The sequence below is a fragment of the Anthonomus grandis genome, chromosome 17 (assembly GCF_022605725.1).
Source record: "Anthonomus grandis grandis chromosome 17, icAntGran1.3, whole genome shotgun sequence".
In the NCBI taxonomy this organism is placed as follows: Eukaryota; Metazoa; Arthropoda; class Insecta; order Coleoptera; family Curculionidae; genus Anthonomus; species Anthonomus grandis.
The window spans coordinates 17,948,561-17,964,097 of NC_065562.1; the positions used below are offsets into that span (position 1 = coordinate 17,948,561).

General features: G+C 36.5%; 1 protein-coding gene across 2 annotated transcripts; it reads left to right on the forward strand.

Moving 5' to 3' along the window:
• The first annotated feature begins 275 nt into the window (after nt 1–275).
• On the forward strand, nt 276–15,398 carry LOC126746613 (glutamate [NMDA] receptor subunit 1). Of its 2 annotated transcripts, XM_050454932.1 has the most exons (13): nt 276–499; nt 555–677; nt 735–863; nt 3,351–3,646; nt 3,708–3,881; nt 7,044–7,305; nt 7,361–7,571; nt 7,621–8,294; nt 13,727–13,884; nt 13,953–14,125; nt 14,181–14,434; nt 14,510–14,557; nt 15,020–15,168. In XM_050454932.1, exons 1-12 carry the CDS (start codon nt 347–349, stop codon nt 14,522–14,524), a joined length of 2,622 nt encoding a protein of 873 aa, XP_050310889.1. In that variant the 5' UTR covers nt 276–346; the 3' UTR covers nt 14,525–14,557; nt 15,020–15,168. The 2 variants fall into 2 exon arrangements, with proteins under 2 accessions (XP_050310889.1, XP_050310887.1); XM_050454930.1 differs by lacking the exon at nt 14,510–14,557 and having other exon boundaries at nt 15,020–15,398.
• Nucleotides 15,399–15,537: the final 139 nt, after the last annotated feature.

The following is a 15,537-nucleotide window of genomic DNA, read 5'->3' on the forward strand; positions in this document are numbered from 1 at the left end:
TCATACCGGGGGGCAAGCGAATAGTAGTTAGAGCGGAATTAATATTAAAAAATATTTATTTTATTATGTTAAAGCAAAATGAATATTAATGAAGCAAATATGAAAATAAAAATATTTAAATCGCCGAATAAACCCGGAAAACCTTGAGGTGGGTCCAGAAATCGCAGTTTAGAGAAAATCAATATAATCCCGCATATATCCAGAGCGTTGCCGTGGTGATGCCAGAGGAGGATCCGCCCCCCGCCCTGGATGTTTGTCTCTATTCCTCTCTAGTATCCAGGATCGTGGAGGTCCCGAGAGTTGTTTAATGGGGCACGCAACTAACCCCTAAAACAAAAGCAAAAAAATGAAGTTTTTAGTGAGTTTTTGGGTGTTTTTGGTGAGTGGTTCCTGTGAGGCACAAAGGGACAGAGATTGGTCCCCAAACCCGACTACTTTCAACATCGGTGGGGTGCTGAGCAGCAACGATAGCAAGGCCTTGTTTAAGGAAACCATCGATGTGAGTCCCCGATTTTTTTTTTTTGGGGATTTTTTTAATAATTTGTGCTTTGTAGCATCTGAATTTCGACTCTAGTTTCGTTCCCAAGGGGGTGACTTACTATAACACGGCCATTTTAATGGATCCCAACCCCATCAGGACGGCCCTTAACGTTTGTAAATATTTAATTTCCAAACAGGTCGGGATTTTTATTTAATTGTTTTGATTTATTAATTTTCGTTTTTTTCTCTAATAGGTGTATGCAGTGGTTGTTTCTCATCCTCTAACTGGGGACCTTTCACCGGCCGCGGTGTCTTATACAAGCGGTTTTTATCATATTCCGGTAATTGGGATTTCTTCGAGGGATTCAGCGTTCTCTGATAAGGTAAAATTGTTTTTTTTTCATTGCATAAATTCAAATTTCCCGCCATACCGTAACGTTCCCAATTCGCACAAGACGGTGTTGCCATACGTGGTCGAAAATATTGAAACCGAACCTATAGATATTGATTTCACTATTCAGCAACTCGGTGTGAATCTGTGGAAAAAGATGAAGAAAAAGGAGATGACGATGAAAATGAAAATGAAGATGAAGATGAAGATGAAGATGAAGATGAAGATGAAGATGAAGATGAAGATGAAGATGAAGATGAAGATGAAGATGAAGATGAAGATGAAGATGAAGATGAAGATAAAGATAAAGATAAAGATAAAGATAAAGATAAAGATAAAGATAAAGATAAAGATAAAGATAAAGATAAAGATAAAGATAAAGATAAAGATAAAGATAAAGATAAAGATAAAGATAAATATGAAGATTGACGTCATTAAAGAAAAATAATGTTGGACTTAATTGCCTGGAAACAATCAACAGTTTCTTCCAGGAAGTTGATGTTATCAGGGAAGAAGAAGAAGATTAAGAAGAAGATGAGGAAGGAGGAAGAGAAAAAAAAGAAGAAGAAGGATGGAAGAAGCATTAAGTTCGATTGCCTGAAAAAAATCAATAATTACTTCCAGGAAGTTGATGTTATCAGGGAAGAAGAAGAAGAAGAGAGAGAAAGAGAAGATGAAGAATGGAAGGAGCATTAGGTTCAATTGCCTGGAAAAAATCAATAATTTCTTCCAGGAAGTTGATGTTATCAGGGAGGAAGAAGAAAATGAAGAAGAAGAGAGAAAGAGAAGAAGAAGAATGGGTTCAATAGCCTGTAAGAAATCAATAATTTCTTCTAGGAAGTTGATGTTATCAGGGAAGAAAAAGAAGATGAGGAAGAAGAGCGAGAAAGAGATGAAGAAGAATGGAAAGAGCATTAGGTTCAATTGCCTGGAAAAAATCAATAATTTCTTCCAGGAAGTTGATGTTATCAGGGAAGAAGAAGATGAAGAAGAAGAGAGAAAGAGAAGAAGAAGAATGGAAGGAGTAGTATTACGTTTAATTGCCTGGAAAAAATCAATAATTTCTTCTAGGAAGTTGATGTTACCAGGGACGAAGAAGAAGAGAGAGAAAGAGAAGAAGAAGAATGGAAGGAGCATTAGGTTCAATTGCCTGGAAAAAATCAATAATATCTTCCAGGCAGTTGATGTCATCAGGGAAGAAGAAGATGAGGAAGAAGAGAGAGAAAGAGAAGAAGAAGGATGGAAGAAGCGTTAGGTTTAATTGCCTGGAAAAAATCAATAATTTCTTCCAGGAAGTTGATGTTATCAGGGAAGAAGAAGATGATGAGGAAGAAGAGAGAGAAAGAGAAGAAGAAGAATGAAAGGAGCATTAGGTTCAATTGCCTGGAAAAAGTCAATAATTTCTTCCAGGAAGTTGATGTTATCAGGGAAGAAGAAGATGAGGAAGAAGAGAGAGAAAGAGAAGAAGAAGAATGAAAGGAGCATTAGGTTTAATTGCCTGGAAAAAATCAATAATTTCTTCCAGGCAGTTGATGTTATCAGGGAAGAAGAAGAAGATGAAGAAGAAGAGAAAGAAACAGAAGAAGAAGAATGGGTTCAATTGCCTGTAAGAAATCAATAATTTCTTCCAGGAAGTTGATGTTACCAGGGACGAAGAAAAAGAAAATAAAGGAGAAAAAGAGAAGGTGTGGTCCGAAGTTAATCAACTGCCTGTAAAAGAACAACCAGTAGTTTCGTCCAGGCAATTGATGTCATTAAAGAAGAAGAAGGAAAAATATAGTTTACGAAGAAGAAGAAGAAGAAGAAAAATAAGATGAAAGAAAAGGAGAAGAAGAAGAAAAGGAGGTGTGGTCTGAAGTTGATCAACTGCTTGTAAAAGAATAACTGGTAGTTTCTTCCAAGTAGTTGACGTCATTAAAGAGAAGGAATACTGAGTTTAATTGTCTAGAAAAAATCAATAATTTCTTCCAGTAGGTTGGTGTTACCAGAAAAGAAGAAAAATAAAACGAAGGAGAAGGGGAAGAAGAAGAATAAGAGGAAGAAGTATTAGGTCATCTGCCTCTAATAAATCAATAATTTCTTTGAGATAAGAATGTAGAGATTTATGTAAAAACTGACTTGCATTCAAGGACTATTAAAGGAACTTATTAAGAAGAACTAATCGAAGAACAAGAAAATGAAGAAAAACACATTGAAAAAATGGAAAAGAACTGTGTGACCAAAAATACAGCACGAATAAGAAGAAATCATGAGATCGGTCAAATGCGTTAAAACCTCCAATAATGAAAACACTAATTTAGTAAGTGATTTAGTAAAGAGCCTTTTGCAGATGACACCACCCTCTCATTTAAGCGCCAATATCTCCGGAACCAGCATGCAGATGCTCCTCAAATTTTTAAGATAACTTTACAGTCCTATATACTACAAATCTCTTTCATTGATACACCAATTTTCTCAAAATCTTCACTTCTTTTTCTAGAACATCCACGTGTCGTTCCTGAGAACGGTGCCGCCGTACTCCCACCAGGCGGACGTCTGGGTGGAAATGCTGAAACATTTCAACTACAAAAAGGTGATTTTCATCCACAGTTCGGATACGGACGGCAGAGCGCTCCTCGGCCGTTTCCAGACGACCTCCCAAAGTCTGGAAGACGACATCGAGATCAAAGTCCAAGTGGAAACGGTTATCGAGTTCGAGGCGGGCCTGGAGAGTTTTAGGGAGCAACTGAACGAGATGAAAAACGCCCAGGCGAGGGTCTATTTGATGTATGCCAAGTGGGTTCTTCCTGGTTCGATTATTATTGACTGGTGATTGATAATGATTGTTGATTTCTAGTAAGCACGATGCCAAAGTGATCTTTAGGGACGCGGCTGAGTTAAATATGACCGACTCGGGATACGCTTGGGTGGTGACCGAGCAGGCGCTGGAAGCTGACAACGTTCCCGAAGGGATTTTGGGGCTGAAACTTGTGAACGCCACCAATGAGAAGGCTCACATTAGAGACAGCATGTAAGTTAACTCGTTGATATGGTACTCTTGTTCGACTACTTTTTTCTAACAGTTGAGTTATGGTATTCTATTTACTCTTCTCTCTCTCTCTCTTTCATATGGTTGAATGCACTCAAGTTACTGAAAAAAAAACAAAAGACTCTTCCAGGCAGATGAACTAGAGTCTCCTATATACCTTTCTCTCTTTCTCTTTCATATGATTAAATGCACTTAACTGCCTGTAATAGATAAAAAAAATTCTTCCAGGTAGTTAAGTTGGAGTCTCCTATTTACTCTTCTCTCTCTCTCATTCATATGGTTGAATGCACTCAGGTGACTAAAGAAAAAACAAAAGACTTTTCCAGACAGTTAAGCTAGAGTCTGTTACTCATTCTTCTTTCTCTCTGATGGTTAAATGCACTCAACTGCCTGGAATAGATTAAAAAAAATTATTCCAGGCAGTTGAGTTGGAGACTCCTATTTGTTCTTCTCTCTCTCATTCGTATGGTTGAGTGCACTCCCCAAATGACTAAAAAAAAAAACAAAAGGCTTTTCCAGGCACTTGAGCTAGAGGCTCCTATTTACTTTTCTCTTTCTCTCTCTTTCATGTGATTAAATGCACTCAACTGCCTGGAATAGAAAAAAAAATCTTCCAGGCAGTTGAGTTATGGTCTCCTATTTACTCTTCTCTCTTTCTCTTTTATATGGTTGAATGCACTCAAGTAACTAAAAAAAAAAAACAAAAGATTCTTCCATGTAGTTAAGCAGGAGTTTCTTACTCACTCTTCCTTCTCTCTGATGTTTAAATGCACTCAACTGCCTGTAATAGATAAAAAAAAATCGTCCAGGCAGTTGCGTTAGAGTCTCCTATTTATTCTTCTTTCTCTCTCTTTCATACGGTTGAATGCACTGCTCAAACGACTAAAAAAAAAACAAAAGACTCTTCCAGGCAGTTGAGCTAGAGTCTCCTATATACCTTTCTCTCTTTCTCTTTCATATGATTAAATGCACTCAACTACCTGGAATAGATAAAAAAATTCTTCCAGGCAGTTCAGTTGGAGTCTTCTATTTACTCTTCTCTCTCTCTCTCTTTCATATGGTTAAATGCACTCCCCAAATGACTGAAAAAAAAAAAAAAGACTTTGCCAGGCAGTTCAGTTATGATCTTCTATTTACTCTTTTATTTCTCTCTCTCTTTCATATGGTTGAATGCACTCCCCAAATGACTAAGAAAAAACAAGACCTTTTCAGGCAGTTAAGCTAGAGGCTCCTATTTACTTTTCTCTCTCTCTTTTATGTGATTAAATGCACTCAACTGCCTGTAATAGATAAAAAAATTATTCCAGGCAGTTGAGTTGGAGACTCCTATTTATTCTTCTCTCTCTCTTTCATGTGGTTGAATGCACTCAACTGCCTGGAATAGATAAAAAAAAAATTTCAAAGCAGTTGAGTTGGAGACTCCTATTTATTCTTCGCTCTCTCTTTCATATGGTTGAATGCACTCCCCAAATGACTAAGAAAAAACAAGACCTTTTCAGGCAGTTGAGCTAGAGGCTCCTATTTACTTTTCTCTCTCTCTTTTATGTGATTAAATGCACTCAACTGCCTGTAATAGATAAAAAAATTATTCCAGGCAGTTGAGTTGGAGACTCTTATTTATTCTTCTCTCTCTCTTTCATATGGTTGAATGCACTCCTTAAGTGACCGAAAAAAAAACAAAAGACTCTTCCAGGCAGTTGAGTTATGGTCTCCTATTTACTCTTTTCTCTCTCTCTTTCATATGGTTGAGTGCACTCCCCAAATGACTGAAAAAAAAAGAACAAAAGACTTTTCCAGGCAGTTGAGCTAGAGGCTCCTATTTACTTTTCTCTCTCTCTCTTTCATGTGATTAAATGCACTCAACTGCCTGGAATAAATTTTTAAAAAATTGCCAGGCAGTTGAGTTGTGGTCTCCTATTTACTCTTCTCTCTTTCTCTTTCATAGGGTTAAATGCATTCAAGTAACTGGAATAAAAAAACAAAAGACTCTTCCAGGCAGTTGAGATGGGGTCTTCTGTTTACTCTTCTCTCTCTCTTTCTTATGGTTGAATGCACTCAAGTTACTGAAAAAAAAAAAGACTCTTCCAGGCAGTTGAGCTAGAGTCTCCTATATACCATTCTCTCTTTCTCTTTCATATGATTAAATGCACTCAACTGCCTGGAATAGATAAAAAAAAATTTCCAGGCAGTTCAGTTATGGTTTCCAATTTACTCTTCTCTCTCTCTCTCTCTTTCATTTCTCAAATGACTGAAAAAAAAGAACAAAAGACTTTTCCAGGTAGTTGAGCTAGAGGCTCCTATTAACTTTTCTCTCTCTCTCTTTCATATGGTTGAGTGGGAGAGTCTCCTATATACCTTTCTCTCTTTCTCTTTCATATGATTAAATGCACTCAACTGCCTGGAATAGATAAAAAAAAAATTCCAGGCAGTTCAGTTATGGTCTCCAATTTACTCTTCTCTCTCTCTTTCATATGGTTGAATGCACTCCCCAAATGACTGAAAAAAAAACAAAAGACTTTGCCAGGCAGTTGAGTTATGATCTCCTATTTACTCTTTTATTTCTCTTTCTCTTTCATATGGTTGAATGCACTCCCCAAATGACTAAGAAAAAACAAGACCTTTTCAGGCAGTTAAGCTAGAGGCTCCTATTTACTTTTCTCTCTCTCTTTTATGTGATTAAATGCACTCAACTGCCTGTAATAGATAAAAAAAATTATTCCAGGCAATTGAGTTGTGGTCTCCAATTTACTCTTCTCTTTCTCTTTCATAGGGTTAAATGTACTCAACTGCCTGGAATAGGCAAAAAATTCATTTAAGCAGTTGAGTTAGAATCTCCTATTTACTCTTCTCTCTCTCTCTCTCTCTCTCTCTCTCTCTTTCATATGATTAAATGCACTCAAATGGAAAAATTTAAAATCCTCTCATCGTTTACTCGTTTTCAGCTACTTTTATCCAATTAATCCAATGGTAAAATTAGTTTTTGGATACCAATAACGGTATTCTTAAAATTAAATTTTTTTGTTAAAAATTGAAATAAGCTCATCGACATGGTACTCGTTTTCAGCTACTTTTTTCCAACTAACCCAATGGCAAAATCAGATTTTTCATATCATCAACAGTTTGTCCGAAATCACAGTTTTTTAGCTACGTACTGGCCTCCGCCCTACGAGACATGAACCAAAGCAAAGAAATCACCGAGGCCCCCAAAGACTGCGACAATTCCGGATCGATTTGGGAAACTGGCAAGGACCTATTCAGCTTCATCAGGAAACAAGTGCTAATCAACGGGGAAACTGGAAAAGTCGCTTTTGACGACCAAGGGGACCGCATCAACGCCGAGTATAACATCGTAAACATCCAGAGGCAGAGGAAAAAGGTGGTGGTGGGCAAACACTTCTTCAACAGGGTATTTATTTAAATATCCAAGTTGAACTTGTGATAGTAAGGAAAATTATTCCTAGAAAACCAACAAAATGCACCTGACGGTGGAGGAGAGGCTGATAATGTGGCCGGGGCGAAAGCACGTGAAACCCGAAGGATTCATGATCCCCACCCACCTAAAAGTCCTAACGATCGAGGAAAAACCGTTTGTTTACGTGCGAAAACTGGAGGGTCTTGGCACGTGCGAAACCGACGAGATCCCTTGTCCCCATTTTAACGAGACGCACGACGGTAAGCAAATAACAAGCAAGTAAACATAATTTAACGTTATATGGTCTAGTTACAGGCAAATATTGTTGCAAAGGCTACTGCATGGATCTCCTCAAAGAACTATCCAAGAAAATCAACTTCACTTATAGTCTAGCCCTATCGCCGGACGGCCAGTTTGGCAACTACGCCTTACGTACCAACGGTACCGGCAAAAAGGAATGGAACGGTCTGATTGGCGAGCTGGTGCACGAGAGGGCCGACATGATCGTCGCCCCGTTAACCATCAACCCCGAACGGGCCGAATTCATCGAGTTCAGTAAACCGTTCAAGTACCAAGGGATCACCATCCTGGAAAAGAAACCGTCGCGATCCTCCACTTTGGTGTCGTTCTTGCAACCGTTCAGCAACACCTTATGGATTTTGGTGATGGTGTCGGTACACGTGGTGGCTCTGGTGCTGTATCTGCTCGATCGATTTTCACCCTTTGGCAGGTACAAGATGGCGAACACCGACGGTACCGAGGAGGACGCCCTGAACCTCTCCAGCGCCATCTGGTTCGCTTGGGGCGTACTGTTGAACAGCGGGATCGGCGAGGGTACTCCGCGCAGCTTTTCGGCTCGGGTCTTGGGGATGGTGTGGGCGGGCTTCGCCATGATTATTGTCGCCTCGTATACGGCCAATTTGGCCGCTTTTCTTGTGCTAGAACGACCCAAAACGAAACTTACCGGGATTAATGATGCCAGGGTGAGTTTTTAGGGCTTTCGTTTTTAATTCTAGGAGGTTGTTGATGGAATATTTTTAATAAAACCTACAAAAAAAATATTATGTCACATACTTGTTCATTATCACATAGAAAAAAGTCTAACGTGGTTATATCAGGAGATCTAGCAGGCCATTCTATAGGACCCCTTCGCCCTATCCATTTATCTGGAAACTCGTCGTCTGAAATATATTTTCAGCAAGACGGCGCTCCTCGCTATGTTCTTCCCGTTCGGCAATGGCTAGACGACGAGTTTCCAGATAAATGGATAGAGCGAAGGGGTCCTATAGAATGGCCTGCTAGATCTCCTGATATAACGCCGTTAGACTTTTTTCTATGGGGTCATTTGAAATCCAATTTACTCCCCAACCTGAAAGTTTGGATGAACTTCGTCAACGCATCATCGACAGCTGCCATGATACCCCACAAAATTTTTTTGAAAATTGTTTGGCCAAAAACGGGCAACATTTTGAACACTTATTGAAATAAAAACTGATACTTTCATGTTTTTGTTTTCTATCTGAACGAATTAAGATAAACAAAGATTTTTCTAATTTTACACCCTGTATAAAAGAACACCTTGAAGAATTGAATTTTTTTACTAATTTATGGAACAAGTAAAAGTTACGTCAAAAGCGTCGCAAATGGAAAGAATTGTTTCTATTTATTATTTAAAAAAAAAAACGCCAAATATTAAAAAAAAACGATAACAGCCTGGAAAAATTAATTCTCTCTTCCAGAAACTGGAGTAAATTTTCCTTTACTAATTTTTGACGTAAGAATTAAGTCAAGAACCTAGAAGAATTTTTATTCCAGTTCCTGGAAACAACAGAAAATTACGTCATGCATAAATAAAATCGCTTTAAGGTCTTGGGAGGAATAAGGGACGATAAAACACTGCAAAACTAAAGAAGAAATTCCAAATTTTGGAAAACATTAAAAATTACGTCAGAGACCAGGAAAAAATGTCTAAATTAAATTAAATACTTGGAATAAAAATGATAAACGTGAGAAACAAAAAAAAATTGCGTCAAAGGCATCAAAAAATTGCTTCCAAGAGCCTGGAAAAATTGGACCAAAATTTTCCCAATTTCTGGAAGACGTAAAAATTACGTCAAAATCCTGGAATACTTTAAAAAAATGAGAAACATAATAAATTAGATCAAAGACATTTAGGAAAATTCCTCCCAAGAGCCTGGACAGTTAGAAAAAAAAAATTTCCAATATCTGAAAGACGTAAAATATTATATTAAACACTTTGCCTCTCCTGGGTCCAAAATAAATCAATTATCACACGCAAAACTAATATTTAAAAAAAAATAATTTTTTTTTTTCTAAAAATACAAAATAAACCAAAAAAATTACGGACCAGTTCGGACGTTCCGCTATTATGACACTCCTTCAGATATTTCCATCCTTGTTTCGCACATAACAAAAGAGGACCGGCATGGTTGCCTATGGACGGTTGACGCGTGCCAACTGCTCCCGAATCAAGTTTATGATATTGTTTTAGGGAATTATTAAAAAGTGGCTTTTAATAATTTGATAAAAAAATATTGTTATTTATGTTAAAGGCTTTTATAGCATAAAACGGTCATTAAATATAATTAATTTTTCGTCACTATTTTCTCGGATAAAGTAGAGTTATGGTCTGTTTCACTACCACTACAGTAGGCAAAAAAAGTACGTAATGTTTCAAATGTTATTTATGAATTAAATAATAATTATTATTAATTTTTTAATTATCCGTTGTCTGTGCTCTTGGGTTATTTTGTTTATTTAAATGAAATATAATATTTTATATAAATATTTAGTACAAAAACTGTATTATTAGATGGGATATTATCGACGAAATCATCTATTGTTGCATGCATACTATATTGGAAAACTGTGATTTTGCAGAAGAATTTCTTACTGGTAAAGTATGTGGGGTGGGTGGGGGGTGTAAAGGTAGTTTTGTTAAAAAATTGTTTTTTTCTTTTCCAAAAAACAACCGTTTTTCGAAAATACTACCCTTAGCCCCCCACCCGCCCCACGCACCTTACCAATAAGAAATTGTTTTCAAAAATCATTGTTTTCCAAAAGAATACGCTTGGATAACACAGTTTGTTTATTTAAATTTGATATAATTATATATATGTATATTATTAGATATTGAATCCAAAAACAGTGATTTTTCCAAAGAATTTCTTACTGGGTCAATGTGTGGGGTGGGTGGGGGGCTAAGGGTTGTATTGATGAAAAACGTTTATATTGCATAAAATGATTTAAAATAAATAGAGTAATTTTTCAAAAAATTACTCTAAAAAAGCTTCCAAAGCACGGATTTACTTGATTTTTTCGATAAAAGCTGAAAGACATCTCAAACAAAAAAACCCTTTTTTTAACAATACTACCCTTAAAACTTCACTTGCCAAACAAAAATTTCCAAAAGAAAAACTTTTTTTTCTTTATTCGAAATTGAAACAGCTGTTACCGCTTTTAAAAATTGAGAACTATATTTTACAAAATGATGAACACTTTGAACATTTGTAAAGTTATTGTTATTTGACGACGATTTTGACGATTGACGACGAGTTTCCAGATATATGGATAGAGCGAAGGGGGCCTATAGAATGGCCTGCTAGATCTCCTGATATAACGCCGTTAGCCTTTTTTCTATGGGGTCATTTGAAATCCAATTTACTCCCCAACCTGAAAGTTTGGATGAACGCATCATCGACAGCTGCCATGATACCCCACAAAATTTTTTTGAAAATTGTTTGGCCAAAAAAGGGGAACATTTTGAACACTTATTGAAATAAAAACTGATACTTTCATGTTTTTGTTTTCTATCTGAACGAATTAAGATAAACAAAGATTTTTCTAATTTTACACCCTGTATAAAAGAACACCTTGAAGAATTGAATTTTTTTACTAATTTATGGAACAAGTAAAAGTTACGTCAAAAGCGTCGCAAATGGAAAGAATTGTTTCTATTTATTATTTTAAAAAAAAAACGCCAAAGATTAAAAAAAAAAGATAACAGCCTGGAAAAATTAATTCTCTCTTCCAGAAACTGAAGTAAATTTTCCTTTACTAATTTTTGACGTAAGAATTAAGTCAAGAACCTAGAAGAATTTTTATTCCAGATCCTGGAAACAACAGAAAATTACGTCATGCATAAATAAAATCGCTTTAAGGTCTTGGGAGGAATAAGGGACGATAAAACACTGCAAAACTAAAGAAGAAATTTCAAATTTTGGAAAACATTAAAAATTACGTCAGAGACCAGGAAAAAATGTCTAAATTAAATTAAATACTTGGAATAAAAATGATAAACGTGAGAAACAAAAAAAAATTGCGTCAAAGGCATCAAAAAATTGCTCCCAAGAGCCTGGAAAAATTGGACCAAAATTTTCCCAATTTCTGGAAGACGTAAAAATTACGTCAAAATCCTGGAATACTTTAAAAAAATGAGAAACATAATAAATTAGATCAAAGACATTTAGGAAAATTCCTACCAAGAGCCTGGACAGTTAGAAAAAAAAAATTCCAATATCTGAAAGACGTAAAATATTATATTAAACACTTTGCCTCTCCTGGGTCCAAAATAAATCAATTATCACACGCAAAACTAATATTTAAAAAAAAATAATTTTTTTTTTCTAAAAATACAAAATAAACCAAAAAAATTACGGACCAGTTCGGACGTTCCGCTATTATGACACTCCTTCAGATATTTCCATCCTTGTTTCGCACATAACAAAAGGGGACCGGCATGGTTGCCTATGGACGGTTGACGCGTGCCAACTGCTCCCGAATCAAGTTTATGATATTGTTTTAGGGAATTATTAAAAAGTGGCTTTTAATAATTTGATAAAAAAATATTGTTATTTATGGTAAAGGCTTTTATAGCATAAAACGGTCATTAAATGTAATTAATTTTTCGTCACTATTTTCTCGGATAAAGTAGGGTTATGGTCTGTTTCACTACCACTACAGTAGGCAAAAAAAGTACGTAATGTTTCAAATGTTATTTATGAATTAAATTATTAATTTTTTAATTATCCGTTGTCTGTGCTCTTGGGCTATTTTGTTTATTTAAATGAAATATAATATTTTATATAAATATTTAGTACAAAAACTGTATTATTAGATGGGATATTATCGACGAAATCATCTATTGTTGCATGCATACTATATTGGAAAACTGTGATTTTGCAGAAGAATTTCTTACTGGTAAAGTATGTGGGGTGGGTGGGGGGTGTAAAGGTAGTTTTGTTAAAAATTTGTTTTTTTCTTTTCCAAAAAACAACCGTTTTTCGAAAATACTACCCTTAGCCCCCCACCCGCCCCACGCACCTTACCAATAAGAAATTGTTTTCAAAAATCATTGTTTTCCAAAAGAATACGCTTGGATAACACAGTTTGTTTATTTAAATTTGATATAATTATATATATGTATATTATTAGATATTGAATACAAAAACAGTGATTTTTCCAAAGAATTTCTTACTGGGTCAATGTGTGGGGTGGGTGGGGGGCTAAGGGTTGTATTGATGAAAAACGTTTATATTGCATAAAATAATTTAAAATAAATAGAGTAATTTTTCAAAAAATTACTCTAAAAAAGCTTCCAGAGCACGGATTTACTTGATTTTTTCGATAAAAGCTGAAAGACATCTCAAACAAAAAAACCCTTTTTTTTAACAATACTACCCTTAAAACTTCACTTGCCAAACAAAAATTTCCAAAAGAAAAACTTTTTTTTCTTTATTCGAAATTGAAACAGCTGTTACCGCTTTTAAAAATTGAGAACTATATTTTACAAAATGATGAACACTTTGAACATTTGTAAAGTTATTGTTCCAGACAGTGGTGTTAGAGTCTCCCATTTACTCTTCTCTCTCTCTCTCTTTCATATGGTTGAATGCACTCAAGTGACTGAAAAAAAAACAAAACTCTCTTCCAGGCAGTTGAGCTCCTATTTACTCTTCTCTCTCTCTATCTTTCATTTGACTGAATGCACTCAAGTTACTGGAATAGATAAAAAGAGTTTTGTTTTTTTTTTTGGAGAAGTAAGCAATTCAGACAACGTCAGAAACCAGGAGGAATTGGAAAAATGTCTTTAAAAACTTGGAATATAAAAAAAGAACGTGGATACGGATATATTGAGTCATTAGCAAATAATGTTATGAATAATAAATATCAAATAACAATCCCTTTGCATAGAACTTCACTATTTAAAAAATCATTTCAATATACAAGTATTCGCATGTAGAATGACCTGACAGAATGCTCACTTTTTCAGACGTTTTTTTATTAAATATAAAATGATATGATACTTGGAGGGTTCACCTGTATTATCTCTGTCAATTGTTGTATTTTTAAATGCTAATAAAACTGTTTTGATTTAATTTATTGCGGTTTTTAGCTGAGGAACACCATGGAAAACTTGACTTGTGCTACAGTGAAAGGGTCTGCTGTAGACATGTACTTTCGTAGGCAAGTGGAGCTGTCTAACATGTACAGGACCATGGAGGCTAATAACTACGATACCGCCGAGCGAGCTATAGCTGACGTCAAAGCTGGGTAATGATGCTCTTGCCCTTGAACGTGCACGCACTCACTCAATAAAACACGTACCCTCGCTGTTTCAGTAATTTAATGGCGTTTATATGGGACAGCTCTCGTCTGGAATTCGAGGCGGCACAGGACTGCGAACTGGTAACCGCCGGAGAGCTGTTTGGCCGCTCCGGATACGGCATAGGGCTCCAAAAAGGCTCCCCGTGGTCCGACGATATCACCTTGGCCATTTTGGACTTTCACGAGAGTACGTCTAAAGCACCATAGTAGATATGCTCTAACTGCAGGTGATTTGTTATCAGGTGGTTTCATGGAGAGTCTGGATAACAAGTGGATCCTCCAAGGGAACACGCAGCAATGCGAACAGTTCGAGAAAACGCCGAACACCTTGGGGCTGAAGAATATGGCGGGGGTGTTCATTCTGGTGGGGGCGGGCATCATTGGGGGCATGGGTCTGATCGTGATCGAAATGGTTTACAAGAAGCACCAGATGAAGAAACAAAAGAGGATGGAGTTGGCGCGACACGCGGCCGATAAGTGGCGGGGATGCGTCGAGGTACTGAACCATCTTTTGTCTTTGTCTTATGGTTGTTTTTTTTGTTTGTTTTTTACATCCCCGTTTCATTTTCAGGATAGAAAACACTAGTTAGTCCATGGATTTATGTGTTCAAGTTTACACGTGAGCATTCAAAAGCTATCTTATTTTTTTTTTTTGAGATGCTTGCTTCTTCTGGTTGTGCACCCTTTTTTGTTCCTCTTCTGTACTTTATGATTTTCCTTATTTGCGAACAGCTATGCGCTTTGGTTTTTTTTTTTTGGTTAAACTACACACCATACTGTCGCCGCATCTCTGGGAATAAGTCTTCACTATCAAGGTTACTCGGACAAGGGCCTCAGACACTATTGTTAATTGAAATTTACACAAATATTCAGACAATTTGCACTTTTTTCAACTTTAACTTGGGCACTTTATTAGTCATAAAGCGTTTAATTGTAATAACTCTTTTAGCGCCTTCCTCCCTTCGTTTGTACATAATCCCCTAGGCCCTCGAAAAAAAAAACAACCCTTTTAAACTCCCCGCATTTAGTACTAAATTACGGTAGCCAATAGAAAAACTATAAAAACTGTTTTTTTTTTTAGAAACGTAAGACCCTACGCGCATCCTCCCTGCCCCAAAGACGAATTAAATCTAACGGTGTAAACGAACCCGTGACCATATCACATGTGGTGGACAAATTTCATCGTATAGGCCAGATAAGTGGACCGGAAAGGGCGTGGCCCGGCGACACGGACATCCGCCACCGCAGCAGGGTGGAGGAGGGCGCCGGTATCCAGCCCATTCCCAGATATTTACCCGGATATACATGGGATGTGTCCCATTTAGTTGTTTAAGCTTTAGGATCTATAAATGTTTATTATATGCTGTTTTAGATGCCTCTCACTATTATAATAGGCTCAAGGGCGTTTTATTTATGTATATTTTTTTAGGGAAATATATAGAACGTTTTAATTATTACTATTATCGGTCGTGTTGTGTATGAACACCTTTAATTTCCCAGTTTAGGTGCACGGTCTCCTATAGTTACTAGTTCCGCTTAGTCCGCCAGGGGCGCTAGTAGCAATAGTAATATATACCTAAGGGCATCAATAAATTAAAA